Below are 11,954 nucleotides of genomic sequence, written 5' to 3' on the forward strand. Positions count from 1 at the left end.
TTAGAGAGACGGAGAGAGAGGGGGAGAAACAGCGATGTGACCAACCGGATCCACAGCATGGTCACGTGCCCTGGAACGGAGCCTGCAAGCTTTTGGTTTGAGGGACAGTGCTCCAGCCAACTGAGCCACACCACACACCAGCCAGGGCAGGGTGACGTGCTTCTGTCAACAAACTAAGCCCCTACAATGGGCCAGGTGTGTTCCAGAAGCCTTATGGATATTCAGGGAATCCTCCCAGCAGCCCCACAAGCTGGGCACTGTTCTGTCTTCTTTCCCAGGTGAGGAGACAGGCTCTAGACAGCAATGGCTCAGGTTCACCGGGCCACTGACCGGTGGGGCTGGAGCGTAAGCTCAGGCTGCTTAGATGCCGGGTCTGTCTGTTGGCGTGTAAATGCCCAGTGTTTACATGAGTGTTACCATCTGAGTGTGCCTACACTGCCACACATAACTCGCTTAACAGTCATTAAAGTCACAGGCTCTGAAGCTCCACGGGTTGCATTCTTACCCCAGCTCTGCCACTCAGCCTCTGTGTGACTGTAGGCAAGTGACTTCGACTCTCTGGGTCTCCCACGTCTTTGCCTATAAAATGACAATTCCTACCTCACAGGAGTGTTAAATAAATGAATATGAGTGCTCATTGTTACTGTTGTATGAAAAACACCCATGTGCACCTGCAGTGAAGGTGTTCCTGTAGCGTGAGCCATGTGTGCTGGCAACCATATGACGCTGAGTGTTTCCATGTACCAGTATGTGTGAAGCTGTTTCTCCATGTGGCTGCGCATGCAGCCGTTTGCGGGTGAATGCCTGAATGCTGGAGTATGCCAGTGGCTCTGTGGGTGTATGGGCCGCTTGTGTGGGGGTGACGGTCTTTGGGCAGCCAGGCTACATACTTGGGTGTCTCCTTTATTCCGCGGACACAGATGAGGGGCTTAGACAGGACAGGGGAATGAGGGATCACTCCCTGTCTGATGCTGGGGCCGAGTCACTGCCTGCTGGTGGCTGGTGTGTCATCTCCTAGTTCCTGTCCCTACTTCCAGACTGGTAGCAGACAGAGGAGGCGTGGGGGAATAAGGTAGAGGGCAGTCTCTAGGCTAGGATTTGGTCTGGAAACCTCCGCCTTACCATATTGCCCCCAGTGTCCCCCAGCCTTCCATGTCTCCGTACCTCCTCCCAACGACCGAGGCAAAGAATCAAGACTCTCCTGGGAATCAGGAACTACCTCCACCCCCACCCCCATCCTGCCTCAGATGTGCGGTGTGACCCTGAGCCAGACGCTCCCCTTCTTGAGCTTTCGGGATTCAACAGTTTGAAAGTGATTCTCCCTCTGCGTGCAGGGCTGGGCCAGGCTCTGCACTTGGAGGAAAGTGCCAGGATCTCTGAGATCTGTGCAGCAGCTGCTGGGGCCCTTTCCAGGGAGTACTTAAGAGTTGGGCCTGTAGCTTCCAAAAAACCCAGATTAGACTCTCAAACTGGGCAGCCTCAGGTAAGCAGCTTTACCCCTCTGAGCCTGGAATACCAGAATGTACACTAGAAGCAGACACAGTGGGTTTGCAGGGCTTATAGCTCAGGATGACCGGAAGCTACTATTATCACCATTGTTACTTAAACAGTCCCAACACCCAGGTTTTTCAGGGAATTTCACCGAACCAAGCAGCTCTCAGAAAACAGGTACAGAGTAGGAGTTCTGGAATTTGACAGTTTTGACTGTCTTTCTATGGGTCCTTAGACAAGTCACTTAACACTTCCAAGTATCATTTTCCTGTCTTGTAAAATGAAGATTTTCCTCCTTAAACCTCAAAAGTTATTTTAAGGACTATAAATCTTGTCTTGATAGGTTTAATATAGGAGCTAGCACTTGGTTAAATATATGGCATCAATATTTATTATTATTATTATTATTAATAATAATCCATCTATTCTTACTGTCTGTGAATTAATAAAGCGAGAAGTAGAGGTTACCAAAACAATCAGCAGGGACATTTCACCCTACGTTTCACTACCTGTCCCTTCCACACCTTCATACCTCCCTAACTCTGGATCTGGGAGGCCTGTAGGGTCCAACACACACATCCTTTGTCCAAGCTGGGAAAACTGAAGCTGAAGCTGAAAGACGGAAAACATTTCCCAAGCTCACACAGCTGGTCCCGGCAGAAGCTGCGCAGAGCTTCGGGACTCCACCCCACCTCCACTTTCACCTGGATAACCCCAGCCCCTCCCACCCGGCTCCAGACTCAGTTTCCCCGCCTACGTTACTACAGCACCCTAGCCAGGATCTCCTTTTGGAGACCTGACCTTCCTCTCAAATGGGGGCGCTGCACCACCACGAAAGTTGGGAGGGGCTGCCAGAGGGGAGGGGGACCCGTTAGCTAGGGTCTCCCCGGCCGTGTACTTCCCGGGACCTTCCCGGGATAGTCTAAAAGCCTATTAATACCAGTCCCCCGGGCGACGCTGCACTGCGCAGGCGCGGGCGGGTTCCGCACGCGCGAGGGGTGAGCGCGCCGGCGAGCGAGGGATTCCCTCTGACGTAATTGCTAGGTTACCAAACAAACACTCAGCCTCGCCGGCCGAACTCCTTATATGGCTAATTGCGTCACAGCAGCTCCGGGGAAGGCGGGGCCGGAATCCCCTCCTGCTGAGTGCTCGGGAACGCAGCCCCCGAGACCCCCAGGACCGCAAAGGTGATGCAGGTGACTAGATCGAGGCTAGGGCAGACCTCTTGCCGGGCGGCACGATGTTTAGTTCAGCCAGGCCGGAGATCTAGGGAAGTTTCTGAGCGCAGGACGGGTGACGAAAGCAGAGGGGGGGCGGGCCCAGGCATATAAATACAGGCTGGCGGCTTTGGGGTTCATTCATAAGACTGAGAGCTACGGCCACTGCAGGGATACGCGGAGCTGGGACTTGGGGACTTTATTGTTGTGGTTTTTGGGGCCGTGGAATTCAGTTTATTATTTTTTTGCCGAAGAGAAAGTTTTGGGGAGGATTCTTCTAGATAATTCTACATTTTATTTCGGAGGACCTACTTACTTCTTTCGTCCTCTTTATTACTCCCCGACCCCCGTGGGACCCGCCGGACTCGTGGAGGAGACTGCACCCGAAGCAGACTCTATACAGGAGGACAGCGCTTTCCGCCTCTGGGGGAGCGATCTCCCCCCACCCCCGCCACGCTCCTAGGTCTTGCGGAGCCTGGACTTTCAGGAGACACAGCGGCATCTTGTGGGGGCCTCGACGCCGCAGAGGAATTGCACAGAAACTTTGCCATAGTTGGAGCGGGACGCTGCACCCCACTCCGAATTTCCCCGGACAGCGCACTTTAAGGACGCGCGCGGCTCATCCCGGACTCGCATCTTCTTTCTCCCACCCAGCCATAGCCTTGGCTTCCCGGCGACCTCAGCGTGGTCACAGGGCCCCCCCTGTGCCCAGGGAAATGTTTCAGGCTTTCCCCGGAGACTACGACTCCGGCTCCCGGTGCAGCTCCTCACCCTCTGCGGAGTCTCAGTATCTGTCTTCGGTGGACTCCTTCGGCAGTCCACCCACCGCCGCCGCCTCCCAGGTAAGTTCTAATGGGTTGTGGGGTTTAATTTTTTAAGTCAAGGCTGGAACAATCTCCCCACACCAAATAAAGACGCGTCAAAGCCCAGGATTTGCGAGGGCATAGGCTCACAGTGCACTTTGCAAACTGCAGAGTCGGGACTTGTTGGCAAATGGTCGTGTGACTGAAGCGCAGGAAAGGAACGCGGAGGGGTAAACTTTGGGGGTGAGGAGAATGTGCCGTTTAGAGTGCGTGTTTGCGGTAGCAGGGCTGAGAACTTTTACCTGGTTCCGGGACTGTCCCCGACCCAGGTCCCCAACCTGAAGCTAGCGCGATTAGGCAGGTGGGGGAAACCCCGGGGAAGCTTCCAGTAGCCTCCTTCCTTTACCTCCTCCACTGGAGCGCCCACTCCGGCGCTGGGTAACTCTCCATCCAGCGGGAAGGTGGGCCTCGAAATCTCGGCTGCGCTGCCTCCGCCTCCTGCGCGGAGACGTAACGGGGGACCCGTGCGTAACGGCTGACGTGCTGGAACCCTCCGTCTGACGCGGGGCACGCACGGCGCGCGGCGCCCCCTTCGTCCGCCCCGCCCCTGACGTCCTGGGAGCGTTCTATTTTGGAACGCCGGGGCTACGTTGCTAGGGAGGGCGCAGTCAGGCTTTCCTATTGGTCGCCGCGCCGCGGGCTTCAGCCAATCAACTTTCCCTTCCTATTTGCAGAATGCAGTTCCCTTCCCCCGCCCTCTATCCCGGGAACCCGTGGGTCCTCGGCGCTAGGGTCTTTTTTATGGGCCTCTAGAAGTAGATCGAAAGGGCTCCTCTCACGACAGGAGCAACACAATGAGTCTGCGAAAACCAGTCGGGGATCCGGTCCCTTCGTTCTCAGGGGCAGGGAATGTCCGTTTGTGGGTCGGGGTTTCTTCGGGAGACAGGGTGACCGTCACCCTCATCTCCAGGCACGCACTCCCACTCCCTCTGCGCCAGACGCCGTTCCCTCCAAAGTGTCCAAAGACAGGACTAGAACCGCTAACTCTAGGAAAAGCAGCCAGGTGGTCTCCGGGAGCTCCGCCCCTTCTGAATTTCCATAACGCTGATTGGCCAGGAGGCCAGCCCATCCCTCACCACGCCCCCTGGGAGAGTAGTTCAGCGCTGCGAATACTTCCAGGATTCCATCTGGGGATGGGGGAGATGAGCGATGCCTGGGCTTGGGGGCTCAAGATCTACACCATTCTCCCTCCGCGTCGGTCTGAGGGGTCCCGAGTCGTCACTTGCTCTTACCTGTCCATCCACCGTAACCTGTCACTGTCAGCCTCACTCTGGGAAGAGACAATTACTTGAAACGTTGTTCTAAACTCCTAGGCCCGTCTCCCAATACCCTTTTAACTGGGACCCCCGGCCCCTGCACAGGGGGGTCTCATAGAGCCTCCAATCGCTCACCCCCTCACGCAGAGGGATGTGTGTGTGTGTCTGAGTGTAGAGGAAGGCTTGGCCTAAGGCCTCTCCCTCTCCCTCCCCTTGCCTCTGGGGTGGGGGTGGGGTGTTGTGGCTGTATGTGTGGCTGTGACTCCGTCCCGGGAGTTCTAGCACCCGGCTGTGTCCAGCCTCCTCCCCACCCCCCACACCTAAGAGTCACCAACTCGGGGTGTGATTCACCACCCGCTGGAACCGTGCAACCTTTCCCCGAGGAAGAAGGAGGAGGTAGAAGCCAGTTGAGCAGAGATCCTCTCATTAACCACTGCGTCACGGTGTAGTGGAAGGGTGGGTGTTGTGGCTTTTTGCCTGTGACACACACATCCACACCTGCTCACCCTGTGCTCACTCACAGGGTTGGTGTGTATATGTGTGCTGGGTGCGTGTGTGTCGGTGTCTCTGTTTGTGTGTATACGCCTGTGTGTGTATGTGTCACCCCGTAGGAGTGCGCCGGTCTTGGGGAAATGCCCGGTTCCTTCGTGCCCACGGTCACCGCGATCACAACCAGCCAGGACCTCCAGTGGCTTGTGCAACCCACCCTCATCTCTTCCATGGCCCAGTCCCAGGGGCAGCCACTGGCCTCCCAGCCCCCAGCAGTTGACCCCTATGACATGCCTGGAACCAGTTACTCGACGCCGGGCATAAGTGGCTACAGCAGTGGCGGAGCTAGTGGCAGTGGCGGACCTTCTACCAGCGGAACCACCAGTGGACCTGGGCCTGCTCGCCCCGCCCGAGCCCGGCCTAGGAGACCCCGAGAGGAGACGGTGAGTAAGAGGCATCAGAACTTCGTCTGGGGGAGGAGACAAAAGAGGCAGGAACTTTCTCACTATTGGGGTGAGGGACCACTGGGGCCTCAGGGCTGCAGAAACCCTGTAGTCCTTGCCACAGTTGGTGAGGACTAGAGGGTCCTTTTCTGGCTTCTGGAAGAAGAGGAGGTCTGGGATGGATGGAGGAGGTGCACCGTGTTTGCAAACCTCATGGCCTCTATCTGCCTTACTCAGCTTACCCCGGAGGAGGAGGAGAAGCGAAGGGTTCGCCGGGAAAGAAACAAACTGGCAGCAGCTAAATGTCGGAACCGTCGGAGGGAGCTGACTGACAGACTCCAGGCGGTGAGGATGGTCCCTGGGGTGGGGTGAGGGTATGCTGGAGGGGCGCTCTCTCCCATCCTTCGTCATCTGCCCCACCTGTGCACTTATCCTGGGCTGAGAACCAGATGTTCTGCATATGGAGCTAGGGACAGGTGTGGCCAGATGGGGTACCCCTGTGCACACACACAGAACCTCACATGTTCATGTCAGCTCCTGGCCCCTCTGCCCAGGGGTGTGGCCACCCCCACCACACACGCATACCACCCTCCTAGCCTTCACTCCTCCCTGAGGAGACATAAGAGGGACCTTTGACAGAGGTGAGCTCTGGGCATTTCTCCCTTTTGGTCTTGGGCAAGCAATAACTCATTTTGCCTCAGTTTCTCCATCTCTTCCACCCCTCACTGAATCTCCCAGGCTTCTCCCAGCTTTAACATCCTAGAGAGTCTGTGAAAAGAACCTCTCTTATCCTATGTCAATTCCCTACCACCCGTCCCAGCCACCCACTGCTCTTAGACTTGGGCTGATGGCATCCACCAATGCCCCCCAACCCCCCCGCTTTTACGTCCTCCTTCAGTCGGAGGTTTTTTAATTAGACTTGCAGTGGGACTTGCTGCCCCCAGAGGAACTCAGGGAAATTCTGTACTTTCCTGGGCCACCTGTTTTCTTCCCTGGGAGACAGAGGGGAGTGGGTAACAGAGGAGGCATTAAAAACATATAACACTCATTCATTCATTCAACAAACCTCTGAGTGCCTCCTGCAACCAGAGACTTCCATGTGTGCCTGGCTGCTTCCCAACCATCCACTGGGCAAATGGGGAAGCTGAGGATCCTAAAGGGCAAGACCCTAGCTCCAAGTTTCTTAGCCCACCCGGACTCCATTTCAGAGAGACTTTCCTCTCAGGTCAGAGCTGCCTTCCAGCCCTGGGCCTTTGCGGCAAGTGTAGGGGTGATGGCTTTAGCCACGACTCACCTTCTCTAGTCGCTCACGGTCTTCTTCTCCTTCCTCCGTCTTCTCCATGACCTGGCAACTGGGCGCTCAGGAGACAGATCAGCTGGAGGAAGAAAAGGCGGAGCTGGAGTCGGAGATCGCCGAACTCCAAAAGGAGAAGGAGCGTCTGGAGTTTGTGCTGGTGGCCCACAAACCGGGCTGCAAGATCCCCTACGAAGAGGGGCCGGGGCCGGGCCCGCTGGCGGAGGTGAGAGATTTGCCGGGGTCAGCATCCACTAAGGAAGATGGTTTCAGCTGGCTGCTGCCGCCCCCGCCACCACCGCCCCTGCCCTTCCAGACCAGCCAAGACGCACCCCCCAACCTGACAGCTTCTCTCTTTACACACAGTGAAGTTCAAGTCCTCGGCGACCCCTTCCCCGTTGTTAACCCTTCGTACACTTCTTCGTTTGTCCTCACCTGCCCGGAGGTCTCCGCGTTCGCCAGCGCCCATCGCCCCAGCGGCAGCGACCAGCCTTCCGACCCCCTGAACTCGCCCTCCCTTCTTGCTCTGTGAACTCTGTAGACACAAAACTAACAAACACACAAGGGAGAGAGATTTGGAAGAGGAGGAGGAGGACAGAGAGGGGATGAGACTAAACGGGTGTGCGGCTTCCCTGCCTCTCCTGCTTGGCTCTCTGCAGCCCATGCCATCGGCCAGGAGGACCTCCTTGTGTTTTGTGCTGCCTCTTGTTTGTGTGGCCGCGCGAGGACAGAAAGCTGGTGACTTTGGAGGCAGCGGATGGGGAGGGGATGGACACCTCCAGCTTCCTGTTGGTCTTCTCACTTCAACCCAATGTCTGGGGATGAGCGGGTGGGCGGGGGGTGATGCCCACCCGTGGGCTGGAGGGAACAAGGTGCCGGCGGGGGACTGTGGGGCGGGCTGGAGGCCTCTGCAGAGAGGCCCAACAAGGAAGTGCCACAGAACCACCCCCCTAGGTCTCCCACATCGTTGCTTCTGGGAGGTGATTAGGCTGGTTCTCCCTGCTCCGCCGACCTGAGCTTATTTAACCAACATTTTCGTTTGGTTAGACTCTCCTCTGAATTGAGCCCCCCTTTGGAGGGAAGCTGATACCCCCCTATGAGAACTCCCCCCACCCAGACTTAGTCTGAAATGTGAACCTCCCTCGCTGGCTGTCCAGCCGCTCCCCCTCAGCAAAACCAGCTCTCATTGAATTTCTCACCCGCTAAGGGTCTCCCACAGTCAGCCCCCAGACCTCCTGTTTGATTACAGTATTATTGCAAGCCGCACCCCCCTTCAGCCTCCCCTCCTGGCCTTCCTTGTTGGGCCTCTCTGATTCAAGCAGCAGGGGGCGCTGTGATGCCTGTCCTGCTCGAGTGTTTATACTGTGAAATGAGTTGGCCGATTGTGGGGAGAAGGGGGGGCAGAGCCCAGTGGGACAGAACCCTTCCGGAGGGGTTGTGCATCCCCCACCCCCCAAAGCCTAACCTTGATTCCTCTCTACCTGCCCCCCCCCCCCCGATCTGCTTCCTTCCTACCCTCAGCAGTGAGTTAGACTCAAGGGGTGACAGATTCGAGGCGGGGATAGGGGGTGACAGTTTTCCATCCACGTGGCCTCTCTCCTCAGGACCCCTCGCCCCCAGACCCAGCCTTTTTCTTTAAGGCCTGTCACCCCACCCCGGCCTAGGACGCCAATTTCTCCTTTTCCTTGGCATCCCCACATTCTTTCTAGAAAGGGAGATTGCCAGGGGCCCGACATTATTCCGGAGAAGATGTAAAGGCTGAGGCTTTGGCCCCCGACCCCCAATATTTTTGTCCTGGTGAACTCAAAGGGGCTGGGCTCTTGTGATCCCAGCTCCGTCTCCCCCTCACCCTCAGTCCCAAATCTTGGTTTTGGCTCCTCCCACCCCACGTTTCCTTGTGCTTCACCTCATGAGAATTTTCTTGTGAGGCAAAATGATATTTTTTCAAGTCGGGTGGGCCAGGCCGCCCTCGTGCTGCATGGAGAACATTCCACGTGCCCCGTCCTGCGCCTGCCGCCCCAAACCGAGATCCCTCCCATAGCTATTTATCCCTTTCCTGGTTTCCGAAAGGCACTTATATCTATTATGTATAAATAAATATATTATATATGGGTGTGTGTGTGTGTACGCGTGCGTGCGTGAGCGCTTCTGCAGCCTTGGCCTAGGTCTCTTTGGCCCCAAAGCCATGCCCTTGAATTGGAAACACTGCTTCTGGAGACTTGGAGGCAGCCTGTCTCTGTCCAGCTGTCTCTATCAGCCTGTCTCTAGCTATGTCTTTTCTGACTGTTTCAATCCATCCGGTTGTTTCTGGCAGTCCCCGGCTATCTCCTTCCGGAGCGTCTCTCCCCTCTGTCTTTTATCTGCCTGTGTTTCTCTGACCATTTCCATCTGTCCCCGTACTGACTTTCCCTGAATGTCCAGCTGCCTTCTGACTTTGGGTTCATTGGGGACATGAGATTTTATTTTTGTGAGCCTGAGGGATCATAGACTTTTACAATCTGTATCTTTGAGAATTCTGCGTGCAAGTGTGAGACTGTGAGCAAGGCCTGCTCCTGCAGACCTTGATTTATTGAATCCCCCCACCCCATTCTGTATTTGTGATTCTCTTTTTGTATTTTGCACCTGACCCCAGGGGGTTGGGACTGGCTGGCCATGGGCCACTACCCTCCCCCCATGGTTCTGCACTGTCGCCAATAAAAAGCTCTTAAAAATGCATCCGCTAAGCCTCAGCATCTATTTTCTCCTGATACCCCATCACCTGCCTTCCTTTCAACCTGAGGGAGTGAGGTTCACTGTGGGAACTATATACACATACATACGCGCCGGAACTCCTACTAGTGAATCAGCCTACAGCAGGATGGAGGGAGGGTAGACAGTCAGGAGGACTTTTCACACACATGGGTTGTGCCACCTGCTGGGAAAAAAAAATAAAGAGACAGAATATTAGCTGTGAGGTGTGTGGTACTGAAATACTAAAGAACCGTGGAGGTTTCCTTGTGAGGGAGGAACTTATATTGGACCCTGTATGCTCTGGGGGTGGTCTGAACCAAGATTTCACAGGTAGAGCAGCTGGAAGCATACATCCTGATTTCCTGAAGACCATGAGTTGGGCTTTGGAAGTTTATGAACCATAAAAATATGGGTGATGATAAATCTGAAGATGAGTTTCCTCTTGCTTTTTGCATGACTACTTCCGGGTTATGAGCATATCAGAGTCAACCCAAGATGGACTGAACCAGAAATATTGCCACTTTATCAAAAGATACAGCTGAGACATTCCCATTACAAAATCCACGCCCTCACTTATTTGCATAGTGGGAAGCCCTCTGGGAATGGAACCGATGGTCCCGAGGTCGTTTGAATGCGTAGTGACTGAAATGAACAAGCAGGGGACATTGCCATGGTGGAATCACTTAATTTATTAATTCACTTTTAAAAATTTGCTAAGCAACTGCTGTGTACCCAGCGCTGTGCTGGGCGGTGCTGGGGACCCTGCAGGGACAGACCGAGACAGGCCCAGGCTATCCCTTCCTAGGGTTCACAGTCCGGTGGGGGACACTGTCAGGGATAATCCAAAGTGGACAGGACTGAGAGAGTCCATGGGCCTGGGGGAGCCCAGAGGGGGCATCTAACCTGGTCTGGGAGTCCAGAAAGACTTCTTGGAGAAGGGGACAGTGAAGCTGAGTCCTAGAGGATAAATAGGGGATATAGAAGGCAATAGGAAAAGACCGAAGCTGAGAAACAGTGAGTGCAAAGAGCTGGTGGTGGAGAGAAGGCTTGGTATGTTGAGGAAGCTAGAGGTTCATGGTGGCTGGGACAAAACATGCAGAGAAAGAGGTGAGCAGGGACCACATTCTGCAGACATCGATTCCAGACAAAGAATTTGGATCTTCTTTTGAGGGCACTGGGGAGCCATGGCAAGTTTCGAGCGCCAGAAGGGCAGGGACAGGTTTGTGCTTTAGGGAGGTTCCTCTAGCCTTCAGGTTGAGGGTAACTGGGAGAAAAGGGGGTAAGACTGGGACTGGAGACCAGGGAGGATGCTAGGCTGGGGACAATGGGGTCCAAGGGGGCCTTGTAACAGGGTCAGGGCTGGGGGAGAGAGAGAGAGAGAAAATGTAGAACCTAAAAGTCATTTAGGAGGCAGAAGAGACAGGACTCGGTGAGTAGCTGGCTTGGGAAAGACAGCACAGGGAAGTAGTCAATAGCACAGACCAGGTGACCCCGAGCCTGGGACTGAGGACCTACCAAAAGCTGGGTAACTTTGGACAAGAAACTTCACCTCTCTGAACCTTAGTTTCTTCAGCTGCAGAATGGACCTGGAGCGAGGAGCCAGTGCACTCATGTATGACAGTGCTTAGCAGAGTGAAGGTGCAATTATCACCTTCCCCATCGCCATTACTGGGGCCACCCTGACTCTGACCAGGAATATCTCTCCCGCAGCTGGCTAATCCTCCCTCACCCTTCAGGTGTCTGCTCAAATGTTACCCTGACACCGTGGCTGAACTCAGGTCTCTTTATTTGATAATCCCATATGATTTGTACTTTTCTTCCTAGTAGTCACCATTTTCTAATTGTTAATCAAGTGTATAGCTAATGATTGTTTAACGTTTGTTTTCTCTACTGGGCTGGCAGTACCATAAGGCCAGGGCCAGGGTCGTCATCACCATTGTGTCCCAGCACCGCCCAGTGCAGGGCCGGGCGTAGAGCAAGTGCCTGTTGAATGAATAAATGAATTTATGAACAAATGAATACATATTTGACCGGTTAATAAAGTGCATACGTGATTAAGTGCGTGAGTAAGCACAAATGACTGAGCGGGTGAGTAAGCGAACGAGAGAAATCCAATGCAATTCTCAAATTAAATATCCTAGAACAGAAAGGGCGGATGAGTATTTTTTTAA

General features: G+C 54.7%; 1 protein-coding gene across 3 annotated transcripts; it reads left to right on the forward strand.

Moving 5' to 3' along the window:
• Positions 1-2,867: 2,867 nt before the first annotated feature.
• On the forward strand, positions 2,868-9,751 carry FOSB (FosB proto-oncogene, AP-1 transcription factor subunit). 3 transcript variants are annotated; one of them, XM_053916048.1, is made up of 5 exons: positions 2,868-3,550; positions 5,439-5,759; positions 5,997-6,104; positions 7,124-7,279; positions 7,420-7,506. In XM_053916048.1, exons 1-5 carry the CDS (start codon positions 3,425-3,427, stop codon positions 7,420-7,422), a joined length of 714 nt encoding a protein of 237 aa, XP_053772023.1. In that variant the 5' UTR covers positions 2,868-3,424; the 3' UTR covers positions 7,423-7,506. The 3 variants fall into 3 exon arrangements, with proteins under 3 accessions (XP_053772023.1, XP_024425296.1, XP_045058912.1); XM_024569528.3 differs by having other exon boundaries at positions 7,124-9,751; XM_045202977.2 differs by having other exon boundaries at positions 5,556-5,759; positions 7,124-9,751.
• Positions 9,752-11,954: the final 2,203 nt, after the last annotated feature.

This window comes from Desmodus rotundus, chromosome 12 (assembly GCF_022682495.2).
Source record: "Desmodus rotundus isolate HL8 chromosome 12, HLdesRot8A.1, whole genome shotgun sequence".
Classification (NCBI taxonomy): domain Eukaryota; kingdom Metazoa; phylum Chordata; class Mammalia; order Chiroptera; family Phyllostomidae; genus Desmodus; species Desmodus rotundus.